The 25944-nt window shown below is 44.1% G+C and overlaps 1 protein-coding gene across 1 annotated transcript in view; it reads right to left on the reverse strand.

Moving 5' to 3' along the window:
• LOC112228965 (neurexin-2) overlaps window positions 1–25944 on the reverse strand; it is a 222495-nt gene that overhangs the window by 22035 nt on the left and 174516 nt on the right. The window contains 1 exon segment of the mRNA XM_042309468.1: window positions 21169–21350. Within this exon segment, the coding sequence (XP_042165402.1) occupies window positions 21169–21350 (182 nt within the window).

The raw sequence follows: 25944 nt of genomic DNA on the forward strand, positions 1-25944 counted from the left end.
ACTGTGCACTCCACATTTCTCATGCTGAAAGATCCCATTTTACAATCACCAAGTGTGACGTTCACTGACCCCATCAGTTATTTTCATGGAATTACAGGGTGACATTTCTCCTGGTGCAGCAGGGACCTGGGCTGGGGAGCGAGGGTGTGGGCTGGGGTATGTACAGGTTACATGGAAAGGCAGAGTACTTGGCTATTAGGAAAGGTGAGGGAAAGGACATGTTCTTCTCCAGTATTTACTGCCCTCCGGCTCAACCCCACACGCCGCCATAAATTAGCTTGCCTGTTGAACGGCTGCCTGCACCAGTCAAAGGCATGCCCGTGTAAGCTGTGAATAAAGAGCAGGCTCAGGGTGTCTCCCACTCTTAGGCCATGGACACGGTCACTGGCCCAGCTGCTCAGTGTGAGCTATTGTCCCCTTGCCACCACCTGGGTTATGTTCCTATAATTTGCCATGCTGTCGCCAACACCTGTGTGTTCAACCTGCTCCCAGTGCACTTTAGTTCACATTGCATGGGGAACTGGGTGGATGCAACTTTGCAACTATTTAAAATGTAGTCACTCTGTTATTTACCACTGTGACTGGGGAACATGAAACATAGTTAAGAACAACAGTGACAGTGACACTCACTCCACACCGCCACTCTGCTACTGAATGGTGCTGACCGAGGCCAGGGGATGTGGTGGGTGGTGTACATTAAGAGCAAAGCTATGTTTCCGTGTGCATAGGAGGGACCACAGTACATCTTAACATGAACATCATGTTCCTCTGTTTGTTGCATAGTGTAGAGTGGACCATCTCATGTTGTTCGAATAAGGGGAGTGATTTCAATCCAGTCTACTCCTGTCTTGCCAGCAGCGGTCCAGTCACAGACAAAGCAGGTCCACACCAGACTTCTCTCTGTCCTTCTGATGGTTCTCCTGGTCTTTATAAACCAGAGTCTGGACAAGTAGTGTCAGCTCGAACCCCTTTTAAGCCTCCGTGTCCTTTATTCTCACTGATTTAGAGTCCACGTTGAAGCCAGGCAATTGCTGGCTGTTGTTATCAGCAGTAGTAACAGTAGAGAGAGCAGAACCATCAGCGCTGTAGGACTGTAATATCTGACAAATCCCTATAAGAGCCTAAAGAACCATCTTGACTAATCTGGCCTGGAGGTAGAGTGCCATCCCACCAGTCCCTGCACATCGGTGGGCTGCCGCAAGGCAAAGAAAGGCCTTTGGTCCCTTCAAATTGTGGTCTTTGTGAATATTGCAGTGACTTGAGTTTCCCATGGCCTCAGGGCTAGGGCTGCAGACACAACTGCTCCTCACTTTTTTTTCACGAAGCTATTCATATTCAGATGAGTGAATCACTTAGATTTCAGTCTTCACTGTCCTCTCAACCAAATGCAAATGCCCACAAATACCATATTAGAAGCCCAAATACATTATACTATGTTAAAAGTGCCACTTTGAATCCTCTGTTTTCAGAAAACATGTCTTGCAATGGATTTAAAGGGAGCTACAGTACACACTTACTCCACAAAGGAATGCAATTCTCACCTGAAAAATGAGTAAATGGAAGCCTGCTTGCATATTGGAAATGAATATGAATTCAAACCAATTAACTAGGTTCTGTTTCAAAGAACTCATTTCTACATTAGAGAAACAACCATGCTAAAACATAACGGATATACAGCAGTGATGATTCCTTGATAACTTGGAATAGTACAGTATGCATGCACCAAAAAGAGACGTTAGACATCAGACAGGACTTGGGTAGATTAGCAGAGTTTTTAACATCCCCAGCAATATTGCCATATTTGGTATATTGAAAAGCTTGAAAGTCACCTTTGCTTATTTCTCTTTGACATTCCCCCCGTGCATAGCAGTGCTATTTTGCAGTCTCGCCCAAGGCTAAATTCTCATTGCCCTTGAGGCATGCCATGTAGAATTCATAAAGCAGCCATGGGGCTCTCTGGACCTAAGTCAGCCCCAGCCAGCCCCCAGCTCCAGATAGGACAGCCATAAATCATTGAGTGGCTGTGGCTCTAGGGCCGGGCCAGAGACGAGGAGCTGAGCAAGTCCATTTGTCCTTCTTGATCACATTATGGCCTGTTCTCTCTCTCTCTCTCTCTCAAATCAAATTATATTGGTCACATACACCTGGTTAGCAGGTGTTAATGCGAGTGTAGCGAAATGCTTGTGCTTCTGGTTCCGACAGTGCAGTAATATCTAACATGTAATCTAACAATTCCCCAGCAACTACCTAATACACACAAATCTAAAAAGGGGGAATGAGAATATGTACATATAAATATATGGATGAGCGATGGCGGAGCGGCATAGGAAAGGTGCAATAGATGATATAAAATACAGTATATACATGTGATATGAGTAATGTAAGATATGTAAACATTATTAAAGTGACATTATTTAAAGTGGAATTGTTTAAAGTGACTAGTGATCCATTTGTTAAAGTGGCCAGTGATTGGGTCTCCATGTAGGCAGCTACCTCTCTGAGTTAGTTATTGCTGTTTAGCAGTCTGATGGCCTTGAGATAGAAGCTGTTCTCCAGTCTCTCGGTCCCAGCTTTGATGTACCTGTACTGACCTCGCCTTCTGGATGGTAGCGGTGTGAACAGGCAGTGGCTCGGGTGGTTGTTGTCTTTGACTATCTTTTTTTGCCTTCCTGTGACATCGGGTGCTATAGGTGTAATGGAGGTCAGGTAGTTTGCGTTGTGCAGAACGCTCCACCCTCAGCCGCAAGGCCCTCCAGTTGCTGTACCAGGCTGTGATACAGCCCAACAGGATGCTCTCGATTGTGGATCTGTAAAGGTTAGTCAAGGTTTGGGTGACGAGTTTCTTCAGCCTCCTGAGGTTGAAGAGGCGCTGTCGCTGTCTGTGTGTGTGGACCATTTCAGTTTGTCGTTGAAGTGTACGCCGAGGAACTTAAAACTTTCCACTTTCTCCACTGCTGTCCCATCAATGTGGGTAGGGGGGTGCTCCCTCTGCTCTTTCCTGAAGTCCACGATCATCTCCTTTGTTTTGTTGACGCTGAGTGAGAGGTTGTTTTCCTGACACCACACTCCGAATGCCCTCACCTCCTCCCTGTAGGCTGTCTCGTCGTTGTTTGTAATCAAGCCCACTACTGTTGTGTCGTCTGCAAACTTGATGATTGAGTTGGAGGCGTGCATGGCCACGCAGTCGTGGGTGAACAGGGAGTACAGGAGTGGGCTGAGAACACAGTGGGGCCCCAGTGTTGAGGTGGAGATGTTGTTTCCTACCTTCACCACCTGGGGGTGGCCGTCAGAAAGTCCAGGACCCAATTGCACAGGGCCGGGTTGAGGCCCAAGGCCTCCGGCTTGACGATGAGCTTGGAGGGTACTATGGTGTTGAATGCTGAGCTGTAGTCAATGAACATCATTCTTACATAGGTATTCCTCTTGTCCAAATGGGATAGGGCAGTGAGCAGTGTGATGGCGATTGCATTGTCTGTGGACCTGTTAGGGCGGTATGCAAATGGGGGTTGGTCTAGGGTGGCTGGTAAGGTGGAGGTGATATGATCCTTGACTCGTCTCTCAAAGCACTTCATGATGACAGAAGTGAGTGCTACCGGGCGGTAGTCATTTTGTTCAGTTATCTTTGCCTTCTTGGGTAAAGGAACAATGGTGGCCATCTTGAAGCATGTGGGGACAGCAGGCTGGGATCGGTAGTAATTGAATATGTCCGTAAAAATATTGAGTCGCTCTGCTGACTCAATAGCACCACACAGTCAACGTGCTCTACAACACCTGTTTGACAGCCAACTTAGGGCAGCATCTTTCCCTGTTCTGGTAAATAAAGGCCAAGCCTTCCAGGGTATTTCTTCCCCAAACACTGTGTTTGGGCATTAACATGGTCTGGCAGGTTCTGTCAGGAGAGGCCATTGTTAGCCTTCCACCCTGCTGTTGTGACAACGACATTGGCGCTTGTGGGGGCATTTCCCAGGCCTCTGGCTGCCCACCGTCTGGAACATAAAGACCAACCACTCTGTCTGGGTGCAGTTTCATGTTCCTACCTGCAGCTACTCTTCTGCTCCATGGCACACACAGCACAGATGGCCCATATCCTGATCGTAACATTTGGGCCAGTTTCAAAGGATAAAGTAGAGCAATCATAGTGTGAGCCTGAAGGGGAGGCATGTCTAAAATGTGAGCCTTTACAGAAAACTGGGTGTATATCGCATTTCACTACCTCCCAGTAGGCATTTGAACATTAAAAAGTCAAAATGCATTTTTTGGGTTTCAGAAATGCCTTCTTGAACATGTGAACTTACATGTGCCTTAATAACAAACTCAGATGTCATCTGTAAATATAAATAAAATGTGAATTCTCAACTATTTAGACACAGAGAAAATACAGAATCTTGCCTAGCCATGATTGGTTGAGATAATGAGGGGACTGGGACATTCACGAGAAAGAGAGCCCATTCTGTCACTCAAGGCTTCTCTGTCAAATGGCTCATCCTGCACTTTGCTACCACGGATATTTGAAAAGGCCCATTGGATTTACTCATATTTTCATCATGGACAACATGCAAAGTGTAGATACAGCTTTCAATACCAGTGGTGTCCTGAATACAGCTACTGACACAGCTCTATCTTCTGTGACGAAAGCAGTCTGGAGTGGTAGAAGCGTGGGAAGGATTATTTTTGAAAGTGTTTCAGTCTGCTATGAATCATCATAATCCATACATCGGTAAGCATCTGTTAAAATGCTAAAATAGCTACATGCACATACAGTTGAGACAATAACGTATCAAAAAGTAATTTAATTGCTAGCGATTGTTAGCTATATAGCTAGCTAGCTACACAGTTCCATACAGGTACCATTATAGCAAATATATTTCTAACTAACCCAATATAGTTCATCTGTGTCGTTTACAGTGGGAAGAAATGAAGCATAGTGTCACGGTCGTCATTAAGCAGAGACCAAGGCGCAGCTTGGTAAGCGAACATAACTCTAATAAAAGAGAGAACACTGAACAGAACTAAACAAACCGTGGCGCAATATGGCTAGTGCAGAATAGGCAACTAAACATAGAATATAACTCACAAACCAAAATGGAAAATGGCAACCTAAATAGGATCCCCAATCAGAGACAAGGATAAACAGCTGTCTCTGATTCGGGAACCAATTCAGGCCACCATAAACCTACATATACCTAGACATACGAAAACCCCATAGATATACAAAAAAAACCTAGACAAGACAAAAACACACACCACCCTCGTCACACCCTGACCTAACCAAAATTATAAAGAAAACTAAGATAACTAAGGTCAGGGCGTGACACATAGTGGGCAGAACAAGCAAGGAGGTGGGCAAAGCCAAACACGAGCTAGTGAGATCCTATTGGCGTCTTTATGGCATTTATTTGCATATTTCCATTTGGGAATGCCTCCTCTGTGAAGTGGACAAACTTAGTTTGACCTTGCACTCCTTCTAAACTACGCAATTTAAAAACTGTGGCAAAGTAAAGTTTATAAAAAGCGCACTGTGTTCATAACAGTCTTTAGTTTTGGGAACAGAGAAATGTTTTGAGATCAGATGTTTCCTTGATGACAAAATTAGCAGAATGTCAGCCCAAATTCACCTACTGTAGTTCCATCCTGTCCCACTACCCACGACTGGACTTTCTCTCACTACCATATTTGGTGGTGAGAAAATGCTCTAAACGGATGCTTCAGCTTTATAGCCCCTGTGACATGTCTGGGTTACCCCTTCTGTCTGTGGTTATTTTAAAAAAAAAATTAAAAAAAACCTTTATTTAACCAGGTAGGCTAGTTGAGAACAAGATCTCATTTACAACTGCGACCTGGCCAAGATAAAGCAAAGCAGTTTGACACATACAACAACACAGAGTTACACATGGAATAAACAAACATACTGTCATGACGTTGGATAACATGGCTATGAAGTATACTTCTTCAATCCTACCTCCACTACAATAGTGGAAGACAGTGACTGGTAGTAAAACTACTACAGACTTCCTCGACACCAATTCTGACTGACCTCCAGACATTGACCTGAAAATAACCTGACTATGTCAGACTCAATCTGAACAAGTTGTAATCTGCCAGGATACTTGGTTTCCTTCCCTTGACATGTGTGCTTGCGTAAGCATAAACGCACATGCACAACGGAACATCCCAATTAGGATTTATGCTAGGATCACTTAAGGGCCCGAGCAAAATACCAGCCTTAGTAAAGTTGAACATTTATTTTGGGCAGCTATAGCACTCACCAGTTTTCTTCTCAGAAGTCCATAAATCATCCCTGTAGACTGCCCAAAACTAGTGCCGTACAGCTGTAGACTTATCATATAGTTATCAACTTAGGATAGTATCCTAAGCAACACCCCACAAATTAGGAAAGCCCTAGATATGACATTAGACAATGCCATGATAGGGTCATTTTGCCAAGACCATGGACGTAGATAGAATACAGTCCAATTAGATGATTAAGGTGGTGTAACTATATTTTGTTTTGTTTATGCTTTCATTAATTTTGTTTCATTTTCTTTGGCACATAGAAAGTGATAAACAACTTCCCCATACAACCATCAGTTAGTGCCACAACGCTGCTCATTTGGGAGGAAATGTAATGATATATTTCATGAGTGTGTGTGCGTACTTAACATCTGCCTAAGTTACTGCCCAGATCTTCCAGTCTGGACAACGGGTCCGGAACGGCGATCCCAATCTGGACATCCGCTGCCCAGCCATGGAGCGGACTTCTTCATTTGCAGACACCCTACCTGGGTCGCCACACCAGACACCGATCACCAACTGGACATCTGCTGTCCAGCCATGGAGCGGACTTCATTCGCAGAAAACCTACCCGGGTCGACCACCAGATGGGGACCACAACGATGGTCCACAACCAGGACAACCCACGGTCACAGTCATCACAACCAGGACAACCCACGCCCGACTCTAGTTAATTACATTTACATGATTAGCAGGTGATATTAATTACGGACAAATTATTTTATAGAATAGCATGTCACATAATCCGGCATAGCCAAAGACACGACAATACAGTCAATAATACAGTAGAAAAGGTGTAAATCCATTGTGTGCAAATGAGGTAAGATAAGGGAGGTAAGGCAATAAATAGGCCATGGTGGCGAAGTAATTACAATATAGCAATTAAACACTGGAATGGTAGATATGCAGAAGATGAATGCGCAAGTAGAGATATTGGGGTGCAAAGGAGCAAGACAAATAAATAAATAAATAAATACAGTATGGGGATGAGGTAGTTGGATGGGCTATTTACAGATGGGATATGTGAGCTGCTCTGACAGCTGGTGCTTAAAGCTAGTGAGGGAGATATGTGTCTCCAGCTTCAGTGATTTTTGCAGTTCGTTCCAGTCATTGGCAGGAGAGAACTGGAAGGAAAGGCGGCCAAAGGAGGAATTGGCTTTGGGGGTGACCAGTGAGATATACCTGCTGGAGTGCGTGCTACGGGTGGGTGCTGCTATGGTGACCAGTGAGCTGAGATAAGGCAGGGCTTTACCTAGCAAAGACTTGTAGATGACCTGGAGCCAGTGTGTTTGGCGACGAGTATGAAGCGAGGGACAGCCAAAGAGAGCGTACAGGTCGCAGGTCAAAGCTTGCTTGCTTAGTCCCGCAACGTGCCATTGTTTACAGATGGCTTGTTGCGGGACGAATCCAGGTGCATTCTGCTGTTAATGTTGATTGCTGATGTGCTAAGGCATGCATGACGATAATATTTTTCATGTTTGTCATATTTAACTAGCTAGCTACCGAAAATAGCCACTGTGGTGCGAATGCTAATCGATTAGCAAGCTAATCAAACCCTCATGTTAGGTTATAGGGACACATCCAATGATGATATGATGACTAAAAAGCTAGTTAGCTATTGGAATATAGATTTTTTTATTTTTTTATCTAGCCGGCTGGTAATTACGAAGAGAAATGATTGCTAAATCTAGCTAGTTATCTTGTGTCTGCATTGATATTGTTGGGATGGAATAAGGTTAAGTGTGTGCAGGGCATTTTAGTACAGCTGTAGCAGTCACCAAGCAATAACAACTATAGGACATGAATTAATTCATGTTTTATCATATTTTTCTGGAATTTGCCTTTCAGCATAAACCTGCTCTCCGTCACCAGTACAAGGAGATGACGAATGGTGAACAAGCAACACTTCGGGTATTTTATCTTTGTACTTTTACTTATTGCCTGGACTTGGGGGTCAATGAATGTTATTGCTGGTATGCAAGGTTTTAATGTCTTGTCTATTTTTTCTCTGCTTTCCTCTTTTACAGTTTGAATTGTCTAGAGCCTTGTGTTGTTGTGGCCAAGGAGCTTCCACTCAGAAGGAACCAGGTCAGCTGCTGTGCAATGTTGACTTCCTTCCAGAGATGTGAAAGCATCCCCCGGACTGGACAAAGCGAACATATATTTTTAAGAAGATCAGGACTTTTGAAATGAAAAGGCTATGGACATAACATGTCTTGCTCCGAAGAGTAGGACAGAAATATGCTTTCAGGCACATGACCTTGACATGACGTTGCCCTCTTTGAGTACAGCAAATACCATCCCCCGCTCTCTGCTTCTACAACCAGACTGCTGTGGGCAGAGTGAAGTCGTAAATTCCTAAGGAAAACCTTGCCTCAAGGTCACACAGTATAGAGAGTGAAATTTTCATGGAGCACAAAGGAATTGCTTCCACCTTACAGAACTCGAGGTATGAACACATTTCATGTTCCGGAGAAAGTATAAAAGATCGGTGAAGAATCCAGCTACGAACTGGTCCGTTTGTTACAACTTGGGAAGCTCAAGAGAGACGGTGTGGCCACATTACCATAACGCTGTTTATATAATAGCCTCAGATATGAGGTTTACATTTAATTGTTGTATAAGATGAATGAGTGAGTATGATACTGTTTGTATAATTGGGTAATATGATTGTGGACTGTTTAATGAAGAAAAATACAATTCCCTTTTGATTTTAACTAAATCAGAGGACCGCCCCTGAGCCCAGTTAGGGTCAGACATCCTGGGACAGCCCTCTTCTGCCATTCCGAATAAAACCAAACTTTGAGAAATTATCACCATTATGGGAGGACAAAGGTTGTAGAATCTTTTAACCATACCACGTGGTTAAACTCTTAAACTATCGATACCAACAGAATAAGAACTAGTCTTTGATACTACTTACTAGTCTGCAGCTAGGAATTCGGTATCATTGAACGCGAAGAACGACAACCGCCGAAACATCCATTCTATAACGAATGTCACTTTGAACTATCCCCTCTAACCAAGACAGAGAGAGAGGGACGGACAATTCTACAAAATAAATACTTTTCACCAGCGATCAAGACAACACACTGAGCGTAAATATATATATATATATATAATATATATATATATATATTGGTTGCAATTGTTCCCAAATGAGTGAGCGTTCATGTGTAAAGGATTAGCATTTTAATTGTTATAATTAACTCTGTCGTGACTTTTTGGTAAAACCCCCCTTTTGTCAAACAAGCCTCCATGCCGGGTCAGCCCACTAGGGCACATTCTATCATTTCATGTAACCACATATTTACTGTTTGTTTATGCATTTCTGTGAATTACTTAGTTTGTAATAAATACATGATTTAAGACAATTGTTGTATTGATGACTCATAGTGAAGACTGGGTTCGTGCAGATAACCAACAATTTATGACGTTTGGAATTAGACTAATGTGAGGTAAAGTAAATAAATCATTAATCAGAAGACTATTGATCAGATATGAAAATATCTGAAAGGTTATATTGGGAAATTATAACTTTGTAAACTGAATACTTTCCTTGGTGCCCCAACTTCCTAGTTAATTACAGTTACATGATTATTCAGTTTAATCAAGTAACTAATTACAGAGAATCTTTGATAAAAACTAAGTCTTCAGTTTAATGATAGAAAAGACACAACAACCTGAACATGACCTGGCTGACCTGAACCAAAAGTTATTCAAAGGATCTTATGATATAGGGTCTAGATATGGTTTTAGTTTGTTTCTAATTGTAGGCTACTACCTTTAGCACTTAAGTTAATGAAGTATTTTATTGTTGAAATCTTTTCTTTGTTTTTTTTAAAGCTCTACCTCACTGCTTTATCACATGGCCACATTCACGTGTTCCAATGTGAATTCTTTAAGACATGGGTGGGTCTAAGGCTTCAGAGGGTGTGAATGAGTCAATAAAGAACAGCACTGTAGCTGTTCAATGTGAAAGGTTATCTTTAGTATACAACAATAGGCAATGTAATACTGTAAATGGTTTGCCTAATGGGGTCACCTTCTGAGATAAATGTTCAGAGAAACAATTTAGGCAATTTGGTGAAAGTATTCATTTTCCAAATACGTTTCCCAAGGATTAATGTAGAGTAAGTGTGAAAATGGCACAATGTTAGCATTCCTTTATCTCCTAAATGGGATTATACGTTCATCAACTTTTAAAGCGGCATTACTTCCCCATGTTTCCTGCAACTACAGTGTATGCTATGCCATTTTGAAGCTCTGAGTCTGTACTTTTATCCAATGTACAAAACACCATTTCAAATGTCGGAACATGAGACGGTGGGTCACAGATGTTGTTATTCTTTCCAATGAATATAGGAGATGGAGACCAATGAATGAATCGTGACTCGGTTACAAGGTCCCTGCTGAGATCTCGCTGTGAGACAAAGATCCATGCGACGGTCGGATGCCACCCCATATAGTGCCTTTCTGCCAGGTCACCCCAAGGCCCTGTCCTATTACAACCTGCTCCAACCTGAAACCACACGTGACATCAGGGCTGCTGTGATGGGACTGCAGGGAACATCACAGCAGTCATTTTTTTCTCTCCCTTTTCTCCTCATCCCTCTCTATCCCCCACTCTAAAGAGACTGCATCTGTGCACTGTGAACCAGGAAATAGATGCCCATGTAAATAAAAAATACTGAGGTATCTGAGATCGGTGATATTGATATGTGATAGAAGGAATAGCTGCACATGGATTAGGGTGTGGCTATTTCCACCTTCCATGTGTAAAGACCTACATCGATTTTCAAATTCTATCTTGTTTTCATTATCCCTGACGACATGAGGGCATGCAGGGTGCACTTTAAAGCCAGCTACCAAAAACAAAGACATACTGTATCATGTCCATTACAAAAGAGCAGAAATAAAACAGCAACCATGTGTATTTGTATATTTTCAGTATATCTTGTTTAACATGGCAGAAAGCAACACAATATTTCTGCACAATGCATGATTTGGGCATCATGATGTCCCAAAAAATGCAAATAGTCTGGGTAGCCATTTGATTAGCTGTTCAGTGTTATGGCTTGGGGGTAGAGGCTGTTAAGAAGTCTTTTGGACCTAGACTTGGCACTCTGGTACCACTTGCTGTGCAGTAGCAGAGAGAACAGTCTACGACTAGGGTGGCTAGAGTATTTGACTATTTTTAGGGCCTTCCTCTGACACTGCCTGGTATAGAGGTCCTGGATGGCAGAAAGCTTGGCCCCAGTGATGTACTAGGCCGTAAGCACTACCCTCTAAACATTCAATGATTTGAACATCCCACAACTTGTAATAGATTCAAAGAGTAAGCCTTCCCACATGGCTGGAGTCCCCTCTTTCAGGAACAGGTGTGGTTGTCAATTATTACACCTCGCACCGCCTTGTCATAGATCCTCCCTCTGCTTTTAATCATGTCACATCTGTCCCAGGGCAACACACTGATAAAAAGCTGATTTCCCATAGGAGGAACACTGCCTTTGGCAGCTGCTCACCAGTCACAGACACAGTAGCACAAACACTCGGATGTGGGCAGGAGGCTCAGTGTTGGAGCAGCACCCTGCATTCACCAATCTGCCTCACTAACAAGCTATTGAATGGTTGGAACTCGCACTGGGCCATGAGGGCTGTATGAATTTCTACTAATCCTCTTATCAGGGAAATTTTGTTGACCACATAGAATAAACATGTCTAACACACACAGGATAGGTGCAGTGAAATGCACTTATCCGGTGCATTTCACTGCACCATTTCATACACTCATCCAGTGTATGTTCACTGCACCTATCCGGTGTATGCTATGTACTACTATTGGGTCAGCTATAGTAGTACAATGCCCCTGGAGCAAATTATGCTTAAGTGCCTTGCTCGAGGGCACATAGACAGATTTTTCACCTTGAGGCTCAGGAATTCGAGCTAGTGACCTTTCGGTTACTGGCCCAACGCTCTATCCGCTAGGCTACCTTCTGCCCCTACAACTGACAACTCAAAAAGAGCCAAGAGATACACAGCTAAGATTCTGTAACAACAATAGTGTTACTTTCAGCCCCAAGGACAGCACTCATAGGGATCAGCCAGTTCCTGCCCGACTACATTGCAGACTTCTGCCAGATCTTACAATGACGGGATCTATTCGGACAGGAACGCGTCCATTCAGCACCATAGACAGGGCAAACACGACTCAGCCAGTGTCGCCCATTCAGCACCATGGACAGTAGTAACACGACAGTGCAAGTTTAGCCCATTCAGCACCACTCAGACAGCGTTGCCCATTCAGTACCATGGACAGTGCTAACAGACTCAGCCAGTGTAGCCCATTCAGCACCATGGACAGTGCTAATGCGACCCGGCCAGTGTAGCCCATTCAGCACCATGGACAGTACTAACGCGACTCTGCCAGTTGTAGCCCATTCAGCACCATAGACAGGGCAGATGACAGAGAGAGCGAGTGCGGAGCATGCTGGCTGCTGTAGAGAGGCCAGGCTCATTGAGGTGTGGGCAGTGGTGGATAAAGTAGTTAGCTGTCATACTTTAGTAGAAGTAAAGATACTTTAATAGAAAATGACTCAAGTAAATGTTTGGAGGAAAAAATTATATATTTTCTTTAAGAATGTAGTGGAGCAAAAGTAAAAATCTGTCAAAACAATATAAATAGTAAAGTACAGATACCTCAGAAAACTACTTAAGTAGTACTAGTTACTTTACACCACTGGGCGTGGGGAAGGTGGGCAGCTGGCCAAGATTAGTGCAACATGGTGGACCAACTTGTGTGCATGACACTTAATGCCCCAACTCCAGGGCTCTCCATCTCTCATGTGCCAAACAACCCTGTTGGATAATTAAGTTAAGCAACACCTTTACAACAAGCTGCTAAACTAAATAATCAACATACAAATATGTAAATTCGATGGCTACAACAGCAAATGGACGTAACCTTCCAACAATCCCAAATCACTAGCCTTTAGCACTCCATGCTAACTAAGTACCATAATGGCTCACAGCTGGGGAAGGCTAATTTCAATTGAGTAATAATCTAGCAGTCAGTTGGGTTCAGATAATTTACTCTAGGAAGGGTTCCAGCTCTTCACTTTCTCGTAAGCCAAGCTTTTTTTTGTCGGTCCTCAACTGATCAAATCAAATGATCCTTTAGCTTGACATTTAACTTTTTGTTCCACAAATCTCTTGGCAAAGAGGGGTTGTTTTCACATGTCACTATCTCCAATAATCCCAACATTTATCTCTGTCCCGACTCCCCTGCTCCCTAAGGGCTAAACAGCTCCATTACACACTAGGTGGATTTTCAATAGCACAACATCTGTTTTTTCTCTCCATGCAATAGTATTATGGGTACATCAGGTCTACCAAATACAGTGTCATGACTGTCCAGTTCTAAAAAAATGTGTAAATGATGAGTAAAGAAATTAACATAGCAGACCAGAAAAACGTCAAGCTGCAGCTGCAAATTTAAAGTGGTTTGAACTTACCTCCCGGAGGAAAATCAAACCAGGAAGTGGCTTCTATTTTGAATTCTCAAATCAAATCAAATCAAATTTTATTTGTCACATACACATGGTTAGCAGATGTTAATGCGAGTGTAGCGAAATGCTTGTGCTTCTAGTTCCGACAATGCAGTAATAACAAACAAGTAATCTAACTAACAATTCCAAAAAAAAACTACTGTCTTATACACAGTGTAAGGGGATAAAGAATATGTACATAAGGATATATGAATGAGTGATGGTACAGAGCAGCATAGGCAAGATACAGTAGATGATATCGAGTACAGTATATACATATGAGATGAGTATGTAAACCAAGTGCATAGTTAAAGTGGCTAGTGATACATGTATTACATAAGGATGCAGTCGATGATATAGAGTACAGTATCTACGTATGCATATGAGATGAATAATGTAGAGTAAGTAACATTATATAAGGTAGCATTGTTTAAAGTGGCTAGTGATATATTTACATCATTTCCCATCAATTCCCATGATTAAAGTGGCTGGAGTAGAGTCAGTGTCATTGACAGTGTGTTGGCAGTAGCCACTCAATGTTAGTGGTGGCTGTTTAACAGTCTGATGGCCTTGAGATAGAAGCTGTTTTTCAGTCTCTCGGTCCCAGCTTTGATGCACCTGTACTGACCTCGCCTTCTGGATGACAGCGGGGTGAACAGGCAGTGGCTCGGGTGGTTGATGTCCTTGATGATCTTTATGGCCTTCCTGTAGCATCGGGTGGTGTAGGTGTCCTGGAGGGCAGGTAGTTTGCCCCCGGTGATGCGTTGTGCAGACCTCACTACCCTCTGGAGAGCCTTACGGTTGAGGGCGGTGCAGTTGCCATACCAGGCGGTGATACAGCCCGCCAGGATGCTCTCGATTGTGCATCTGTAGAAGTTTGTGAGTGCTTTTGGTGACAAGCCAAATTTCTTCAGCCTCCTGAGGTTGAAGAGGCGCTGCTGCGCCTTCCTCACGATGCTGTCTGTGTGAGTGGACCAATTCAGTTTGTCTGTGATGTGTATGCCGAGGAACTTAAAACTTGCTACCCTCTCCACTACTGTTCCATCGATGTGGATGGGGGTGTTCCCTCTGCTGTTTCCTGAAGTCCACAATCATCTCCTTAGTTTTGTTGACGTTGAGTGTGAGGTTATTTTCCTGACACCACACTCCGAGGTCCCTCACCTCCTCCCTGTAGGCCGTCTCGTCGTTGTTGGTAATCAAGCCTACCACTGTTGTGTCGTCCGCAAACTTGATGATTGAGTTGGAGGCGTGCGTGGCCACGCAGTCGTGGGTGAACAGGGAGTACAGGAGAGGGCTCAGAACGCACCCTTGTGGGGCCCCAGTGTTGAGGATCAGCGGGGAGGAGATGTTGTTGCCTACCCTCACCACCTGGGGGCGGCCCGTCAGGAAGTCCAGTACCCAGTTGCACAGGGCGGGGTCGAGACAATATATTACAATATCCAACCAATCTCAACTGATTGGATATCGTTGTCCCATTCGATTTATCAAGGAAGTTAAATTGCCAAACAAACCTTTTTACCAGGTTGCTCATTCGGATAAGGACCACATTAATTTGTTCCAACCAATGAGGCCTTTTAAACTTGTAAATCTTAACCTAGATACAGCGATGCTTTCAGGTTAATTAAAGTTTAATTCCCAGATAGCAAACTATCAGAGGGGGTGCCTCCCCCATTCCCCTGCTAATAATTGAACCCTCACCCACGGAAAGATTGATCGCTGACCTCAGCAGCGACGCAAACCCAAACTATGCAGAATGGCTGAGAAAGTTAGATCACAATGCCACAAGCGACAGACGCCCTCCAAAATAGCACTCACTCCAGTGAGAGGGTGCGTCATCGGGGATAGGAGCGGTGAGAGATGAAGCACAACAATGGTATCCACCAGGATACCACGGTACCAATAACCACTGCGGTCAAAATAACTATAAAGAACGTCACCAGCGAAGCGAATACCGATACAATCAACCTGGCCGCTACGTTCCTGCACCCAACCCACACAATGGTAACAAAGGGTTCCATGGCAATCAAAACGTAAACCGATGCTCTCTAGAAGTTATGCAAAGAGAAGTACAAAAGCGCCCACAATTTGAGAAAGAGGAAAAAGATAAGTCACCATGACTAAGCGTGGAATTGCCGGAGAATAAACCAGCCGAAATTAACACCATTAGCGAGGACATAAACGATCAAATAAACCCCGTTCTCACTCTAAACTCATCACTCATCTCTCAAACATTGTTCAATGATCTCAAAAGGGCCGTGTACCCTGCTAAACGTTGGTTAAAAACGTAACGATGCGACACTACACTTCCGAGGTTTCACTCAGACTACCTCGCCTCTTCACAATGCGGCTCATGCTGGAACAACTCTACCAAATCACATGGCTTGTTCATCCTGTGCATGTTGCTAAATTGTATGTTTAGCAATTGTATGCTGCTAAATTGTAATTACCTCGCCACTATTGGCCTATTTATTGCCTTACCTCCTTACTTCATTTGCACACACTGTATACAGATTTTTCTATTGTGTTATTGACCGTATGTTTCTTTGTCCCATGTGAAACTCTGTGTCGTTGTTTTTGTCGCACTGCTTCGCTTTTTCTTGGCCAGGTCGCAGTTGTAAATGAGAACTTGTTTTCAACTGGCCTACCCGGTTAAATAAAGGTGAAATAAATAAAATATAATACCAGCCTCAAAACTGAACACCTGCTACTTGGGACAGACTGATGGATTGGAAAAACAACCAATTGTGGTCACAAGTAACCATGCCATTCTCCACTGACCACACTGTCTTCTCCTAGCACTGGCTGCAACACAGTCATCCATCAGGAGTATCTGTTGACAGGATCCCTTGGGAAAAAGACATTTCGATACCCCTCAAGCAGACAACATGTAAAAGGGAATCTCCAAAACAGTCTTCTGATGGTTAACACACATGCCGCTAATAAAAATAACCCTCCATTCAGGAGGAAAGTTATTAGAAGTCATGAACCATGATCACACCGCATATGACCGGTTCAGTGCTAGTAGAGTACTTCCGTTGTGAGGTTAGCTCCCCCGTGGATAACATGGCTATGAAAGTCATACCTATCGCCACTACAATGGCGTAAGACACATTGACTTGTAGTAAAACCACTACAGGGCCCCTTGGCATATGGCTTGAGGTCGGCACCGATTCCTACTGACACAAGGTCATTGACATGGAAATTATCTGATGACGTCAGACTCAATCTGCCCAGGTTGCAGCCTACCAGGATACTTGATTTTCTTACCCTTGTGTGTTTGTGCAAGCATAAATGCACATGCACAACGGAACATTTAATGATGATTTATACTAAGATCACTTAAGGGTTCGAGCAAAATACCAGTCTTGGTAAAGTAGAAAATAGACCCTGAAGCCCCTTTACCTCTACAGCTACATTAATCAACCGTTTCTCACCAGAGGTCCATGTGTTACCTTTATTTTGCTAGGCAAGTCAGTTAAGAACAAATTCTTATTTTCAATGACGGCCTAGGAACAGTGGGTTAACTGCCTGTTCTGGGGCAGAATGACAGATTTGTACCTTGTCAGCTCGGGGATTCAAACATGCAACCTTTCGGTTACTAGTCCAACGCTCTAACCACTAGGCTACCCTTCCGCCCCACTCCATAGGTCCCCCCTGTAGACTGTCCGAAGCTAGTGCCTTACAGCTGTAGCCTTGTCATGTAGTTAGCAATTTAGGGTAGTTACCTAAACAACACACTGCTAAGTAGGATCGCCCTAGATATGACATTTGACAAAATGGCATGATAGAGTAATTTGCCAACACCGTAGAAGTGTATAGAATAGAGTCCAATTAGATGATTAAGGTGTGGTAACTATATTTAGTATATTTTTTGGTTTGTGCTTTTATTCTTTTCTTTGACAAGAAATGATACCGCCACAAACAAGTTCCCATACAACCATCACTTAGGGCAACAACGGCGCTCATTTGGGGAAGAAATATAATGATGTATTGCATAAGTGTTGTGCATTATTAATGTCTGTCTAAGTTAATTCCCAGATCCACCAGCCTGGACAACCGGACAACGGGTCTGGAATGACGATCGACAACCAGGACATCCTGTGGCCATTCTTGTTGGGGTCTGCAGCTTGTGAAATCTTACCAGGTTAAACCACCAGAGAGAGACTGTCAAGATGATTCACAAACCAGGACATCCCGTGGTCATTCTTGTGGATGAGTTACAGAGTCCTTCCAAGATTGAACCCACCAGAGGGGGACTGTCATGACTGTCCACAAGAATCCAAATAGGTCGGATCAGGTTTGCAATGAATAACTTCACTCAGACCCTCTCTCACGCGCGGGGGGAAGGAAAGAACTAGACGGGATTAACAACTCATGTCCTGTCATAAATCGAGGGGAGAAGATTCAGGTCTCCCTATCCAATATTCAGCAAAGGAATGTCCTTTGTTTCCAAGATAATTTTCCTGCCGAATCTCTAACACTTTCAAAAGTGAATACTGGAACAATATGTCTAACTGTCACACCCTGATCTGTTTCACCTGTCTTTGTGCTCGTCTCCACCCCGTCCAGGTGTCGCCTATCTTTCCCATTATCCCCAGTGTAATTATACATGTGTTCTCTGTTGCCAGTTAGTTTTGTTTCGTCAAGCATACCAGCGTTTTTTCCCATGCTCCTGTCTGTCTCTAGTTCCTGATTTCTAGCTTTCCCGGTTTGACCATTCTGCCTGCCCTGAGCCTGAGCCTGCCTGTCATTCCGCACCTTGCCATGCCACCCTGGATTACTGACCTCTGCCTGCCCTTGACCTGTCATTTGCCTGCCCCCCCTGTTCGAGTACTAAACTTTTGTTACTTCGAAACTGTCTGCATCTGGGTATCTCCTGAGCCTTGACACTAACATAGAATGTGGGGAATGGTCAGAGGTGATCTATAGAACACCTATGTCATTTTCTTTGTTCTTTTGTGATGTCACAAAAAATGTTAAGAAGGAAATACTGTAACTTGGAAAGTGAAATATGCAGCTTTTCAGTAGGAAGTTCCAATCACACCCAAATGGCCATCAACCTACTTTCATTCATCATGCTCATCCTGACAGAGAGGGCTCTGAGCCCAACTGCTGCGTCATCAGCCAAGGGGATACCAGGTGGCAACTCTTTGCTCTGTGACTAACCACGGCCTACTGTATGTCAGCAAATGAATCACCCAACCCTTCGCTGGGAATAATCAATACACTCCTCACACACACACTCAGACAAGGCCCTCCACTCAGACAGCACCACTGGCACACACAACCGCCACACACACACGCGCGCACACACACACACACACACACACACACACACACACACACACACACACACACACACACACACACACACACACACACACACACACACACACACACACACACACACACACACACACACCACACACCACACACACACACGCAGCCCTCCATCAGTCAGCAGCTCCTGCCTGCAGACCCTTGTGGGTCCAACCCTAGACTCTGTGGCTGTGTGACTAATGGCTTACAATGGGGAAACCCGCCTGTGGCGCCGAAACTGCAGCAAGTTAAGTACTGGAGGAAATACGAGACATGCTGCATATCATATATTCTGTACTTGCATTCATCCTATCATCCAGTGCTCTCTCTCTCTGAGAGGGGGATAACTTGAAGCCAATAGCTTATAGCTCAACACAGTGCTGCTCCTGCACCTCCTGAACGCTATCACATTCATGACCAATTGGATTAGATGTTGTTGTTGGTAATTTAGTTACGGCAGAAACCCTCTCCATGAGGGACAACAATGACGAGAGGCTAAATTGTTATGGAGGCCATCATGCTATATTAGACACAGCTTTGATCGAGCACTAATCATTATTTGACATGATTCCCTTCTTCCTCAGAATGAAGCTATGAAGTTTTGTTGAATAACCTGGGAATGTAATCTATGAGGGTGTATACGATCTCTCTCAAGCTCATACCATCTCTGTCTCTTTATAGGTAACAAATAAACAATACAAGGCAATAAGCCAAAAAAGGATCTATACAAATGCTGTTTCAAATGGTCTGAATTTCATTAAATCTACTGCAGAGTCCTTAACACACACTGTTCATAGTCTACAGTGACAATGCTGGTGTTGACTCTAAAATCAACAGTATAACTGTAAACAGCGGTGTTGTAGAAACAAACACGCAGTACCCCTGGGGAACAAGCTATGTTTGGGCTCGGACTCAAACAGGGACATATTACACCTGACTTAAAGGCTTCGTTAGAAAATAGCACACACTTAGCTATTGTTTTGCCAAGCATCTGGTATCCTAGTGTTGAACAGATAGGGTGACATTGCAAATGTGCACTGTGAAAGTCAAATGGTTCAAATGGAATGAATAATTCATTTAGACGAAATAGTCTAATGAGCCAGAGCATTTCACAGCGTGACGTACTGCCGTTACAATCTCTGCCCTCTGCTGTTTTAATGAGTAAACACCGGTTTTATTTCTCCCCTGCCAATCCAGATGCATGGTAAATACTTTTCTGGCACAAATCATAGATATCATGAGAAATAGGTGCCATATGTCTTTTTCTATGGAAATGGACACACATTTGATCAATTAACACAGTCTTTCTAAGCTGATTAATTAGTCCTCCAAATCTCCAGCAAGAGCATTTTCAGGATTCTGTTTCTACACAGTGAACCTCAGGATATCAGCTCATTCCAAGCCTTGGCTCAAAACCATGGATGGGACACTTTGATGGAGATGAGAGCCACACAAAATCAGGACTCATGAGGGGACACATTGGCTCGCTGCTCTGTGTACCCACATCTATACCCCACACAGTCAGAGCCGGCCCTAACCTTTTGGGGGCACTAAGTGAAATTTGACAGTGGAGAGAAGAAATTTGAGTTTTAGAGTTCATTTTCTGCAATTCTACACATTTTATCATGGGGTGCAGAGAAAATGTTGCAGTTTTAAAACACATTTCCTGCAATTTTACACATTTTGCCATAGGGTGGATATAAATATTTTAATATATGATATCTGAGTGAGAGTCACTAACCAAATCAATGGGGGTAAAAACGATGTTAGCTGACATGGGCTAATTGATTGTCTGCATTCTACTATTCTAAATCTCAACAGTCAGTTGAGACCCCGACTGAGTTCACACATAAAATTTAAAAAATAAAAACATTATTCCGTTTTTGGAAATTGATGCGGTCCGCGGGTCGCCGGTTACCCATCCCTCTTCATAAAAAAGGGGACCCTCATCCTCTACCCTAACCCCACAGTACTACAGACAATGCTCTCACCCCCCCCATCCCGTTCTCACTATGTGTAGCTGCAGGTAGTCTCCCAGTCCGCTGGTGCTCTCCACTCGGACCAAGATGGCGTCTTTCTGCTGAGTACTGAAGCCCACAGCTAGCCGGTCTGCTCTGGTGCTCGGCCGCTCGTTGGGGGCCCAGGTGTATGTGATGAGGGCCCCTCCTCTCCCAAAGATATACGTGGTCCCAGCTGAGGGACAAATGGAGACAAACAAAAGCATTAGTAAGAGACTGAGGGGAAAGGGAGAGGAAATTGAGAGAGAAGGAGAAGGGGGAGACATTATTAAGGAGATAATGTGTTAGGGAGTGTTCCATCACTTTCAGAATCTTGTTTTTTGTTGTTGTTGTTGCTGTTGTTCCCAGCAGACCTTGCTATCTTTACTGAGATTGTTCTTCAGTACCACTCATGCCAAATTTCAGATGCCTATTTTCTTGCCAAGTACATGACTGTGACAGCTCATTCCCTAACACAACCTATTATTCTCTCGGCAGAAACAACATGTCATAGCGAAACGTTATTCCCCTAAGTTATGCCACACTGTCAGTTTTCATCACAGCGGAGGATGAACACTAAAACAGACGCCACCTATAATTACACAAACCTCACAGAATTGTTCGAATGCACTTGTGTGATTGGGATGGTGCTGATATTGTCCTGTTTGAACACTATCGCACAGAACTTGCACCACACCTGCAGTACCACTACCACGAGAGGTCGCGAGTTGAGCTGTCACTGATTCGATTGTGCATTAGATTGTGTAAACCTGCCAGTACTGCAGAGTGGTTGAGGTGCCACCATGTCTAAACATGCCAGCGGAACTGTAAACACAAGACCACCGGGTTGCAGTATGCTGCAGTAGTATGCCTTGCCCTGCCCAGGGAGTTAACACGTTGCATTTTGGGGGGTTTCTGTAACTAATCAGAACATCTGTCATATTATTTTAACTTGATCTCCCACTTCCCTGTAAGGTGGAACTGAGAAATATCTATTCATATAACCTGAGATGGACAATGTATGCAAAGGTATGGGAGTTCACTATGAATCCCACTGCATACCAATGTCAAGCTATGAATCCCTTAATGAGTCTCATACGCACAATCAACTTCACATCTCTAACAGCAAGCTAATCTCAGTTCATCCACTGTTGACCGAACATAACCTGGTTATCATGTCATCCAAATATTTTCGACGGTCTTAATTAGCTTTATCAGAAGGTTGACAAGTCATATCTCAGGTATGAGTGATTATTCCGCCTCCAAGGCACCGGAGGTTGGCAGGTCTGTGCCCCCTGTCGTCCTGGCGCCGGTGGGCCTCACATGATATAAGAGAGGAGATGAGGGGAATGATCTGGCAACCAGTCTCCCAGGCAGAGCAGCTTTTGGATGGCAGCACACTGAACACCTGCTCTCCTGGAACCGGATAACTTGTTGCCAGTACTGCATGTGATGAAACAGTGACAACCACAGCTCACATGGCACACCGGGCTCACCCATTAAGTCACAGTGGGCAGGGGTGACGATGACCTCTCTTAGGAAGGAAGGGCATGATGGTCTTGCCTATATTCTAGGTTTTGTAACCCTGCATGGGTTGGAGAATTGGTTGGGTTGATGGGTTAAAAAAAAGTGTGAAATGTGAAATGACTTGCATGCTACTTGTGAAATGACTTGCATGCTACTTGTAAACGAGAATATATCACACAACGAATATGGTGAGTAATAAGAAAATTGCATTCAGGTTGTACATTTTTCCAATATGAGCTGTAGTGGTGGTTGAATGATGTGCAGTTTCACGTGAGTACTTTCAATGATCTAACCTCATTCTGGGTCGTGGTTTTGTCTTAGATCAGGGATGGGCAACTTTGATGGGGGTGGTGGCCGTAAAAAAAAATGGAACTCATTATGAGGGGCTGCAGTGGCTCGTGGGTCTGCATACCCACATCCATACACCCTGCAATTTTGCACATTACACATTACACCATGGGGCGTAGAGAACATGTTGCCATTTTAAAGTACGTTTCCTGCAATTCTATTGTGTGTATATTTCTTTGCGTTATTTGTAACTTATTATGTTCATAACGTTTCTGCCACTGTCTCTTATGACCGAAAAGAGCTTCTAGATATCAGTACAGCGATAACTCACCTCGTACTGGATGAAACATTGTTCTTTAACGAGTCGGACGTGAAGGATTTACTTCAGACACCCGATAAGGCCCTCATCCCCAGTCATTCGCAGGAGAAAGAGACAGAGATATCGGGGACGAAGGTCGGGTCCCTTGTAAGAATCCGATGGCGAGTGGGTAATCTGGCTTTATCATCGGTCCTATTAGCCAATGTACAATCATTGGATAATAAAATAGACAAACTACGGTCACGTATATCCTACCAACGGGACATTAAAAACTATAAATGTCTTATGTTTCACCGAGTCCTGGCTGAACGACGACATGAATTACATACAGCCGGCTGGTTTTACGCTGTATTGGCATTTGGTAAGACAAGGGGTGACACTCTATGTATATTTGTAAACAACAGCTGTTGCACCGAAATCGAATGAAGTCTTGAGGTTTTGCTCGCCTGAGGCAGAGTATCTCCCGATAAGCTGTCGACCACACTATTTCCCAAGAGAGTTTTAAATCTATATTCTTTGTTGCTGTCCATTTACCACCACAAACCGATGCTGGCACTAAGACCGCACTCAATGAGCTGTATAAGGCCATAAGCAAACAGAAAAACGCTCATCCAGAGGCGGCGCTCCTAGTGGCCAGGGACTTTAAAATGCAGGGAAACTTAAATCCGTTTTACCGAATTTCTACCAGAATGTTAAATGTGCAACCAGAGGGGGAAAAAAACTCTAGATCACCTGTACTCCACACACAGAGACACTTACAAAGCTCTCCATCACCATCCATTTGGCAAATCTGACCATAATTCTATCCAAATCAAATCAAATCAAATTTATTTATATAGCCCTTCGTACATCAGCTGATATCTCAAAGTGCTGTACAGAAACCCAGCCTAAAACCCCAAACAGCAAGCAATGCAGGTGTAGAAGCACGGTGTACAGGTGTATCCTTCTGATTCCTGCTTACAAGTAAACACTAAAGCAGGAAGCACCAGTGACTCGGTCAATAAAAAGTGGTCAGATGAAGCAGATGCTAAGTTGCAGGACTGTTTTGCTAGAACAGAATGTTCCGGGATTCTTTCGATGGCATTGAGGAGTACATCACATCAGTCACCTGCTTCATCAATAAGTGCATTGATGACGTCGTCCCCACAGTGACCGTACGTACATACCCCAACTAGAAGCCATGGATAACAGGCAACATCCACACTGAGCTAAAGGGTAGAGCTGCCGCTTTCAAGGAGCGTGACTCTAACCTGCTATAACCTCCGATGAAGCATCAAACAGGCAAGGCGTCAATACAGGACTAAGATTGAATCGTACCACACCGGCTCTGACGCTCGTCGGATGTGGCAGGGCTTGCAAATTATTACAGACTACAAAGAGTAGCATAGCCACGAGCTGACCAGTGGCACGAGCCTACAGACGAGCTAAATGACTTCTATGCTTGCTTCGAGGCAAGCAACAGTGAAACATGCATGAGACATTCCATCAGGTGTTCCGGACGACTGTGTGATCACGCTCTCCGTAGCCGATGCGAGTAAGACCTTTAAACAGGCCGCAGGGCCAGATAAACAGGCCGCAGGGCCAGACGGATTACCAGGATGTGTACTCCGAGCATACGCTGACCAACTGGCAAGTGTCTTCACTGACATTTTCAACCTGTTCCAAATGGAGTCTGTAATACCAACACGTTTCAAGCAGACCACCATAGTCCCTGTGCCCAAGAACACTAAGGTAACCTGCCTAAATGACCACCGACCGTAGCACTCGCGTCTTTAAATGTTTTGAATTAAAATGTTGAAAAAATATTTTACCTCGTTTTCATGGTATCCAATTGTTAGTAATTACTATTTTGTCTCATCGCTACAACTCCCATACGGGCTCGGGAGAGACGAAGGTTGAAAGCCATGCGTCCTCCGAAACACAACCCAACCAAGCCACACTGCTTCTTAAAACAGCGTGCATCCAACCCGGAAGCCAGACGCACCAATGTGTCAGAGGAAACACTGTGCACCTGGCGACCTTGGTCAGTGTGCACTGTGCCCGGCCCGCCACAGGGGTCGCTGGTGCACGATGAGACAAGGATATCCCTACCGGCCAAACCCTCGCTAACTCAGCCATTGCGGCAGAGCCTGGGCGCGAACCCAGAGTCTCTGGTGGCACAGCTAGCGCTGCGATGCTCTAGACCATTGCGCCACCCGGGAGGCCTGAAGTGCTTTTAAAGGCTGGTCATGGCTCACATCAACACCATTATCCCGGAAACCATAGACCCACTCTAATTTGCATACCGCCCCAACAAATCAAATCTTATTGGTCACATACACATGGTTAGCAGATGTCATTGTGAGTGTAGTGAAATGCTTGTGCTTCTAGTTCTGACATTGCAGTAATATCTAACTGTCACGCCTTGGTCGTAGTATATTATGTCTGTCTTCATTTATTTGGTCAGGCCAGGGTGTGACATGGGTTTTTGTGGTGCGTTTTTGTCTTGGGGTTTTGTGGGGTGTCTAGCATAGTCTATGGCTGCCTGAGGCGGTTCTCAATCAGAGTCAGGTGATTCTCGTTGTCTCTGATTGGGAACCATATTTAGGTAGTCTGGGTTTCACTGTGTGTTTGTGGGTGATTGTTCCTGTCTCTGTGTTAGTTGTCACAAGATAGG

Source organism: Oncorhynchus tshawytscha, linkage group LG30 (genome assembly GCF_018296145.1).
Source record: "Oncorhynchus tshawytscha isolate Ot180627B linkage group LG30, Otsh_v2.0, whole genome shotgun sequence".
Lineage (NCBI taxonomy): Eukaryota > Metazoa > Chordata > Actinopteri > Salmoniformes > Salmonidae > Oncorhynchus > Oncorhynchus tshawytscha.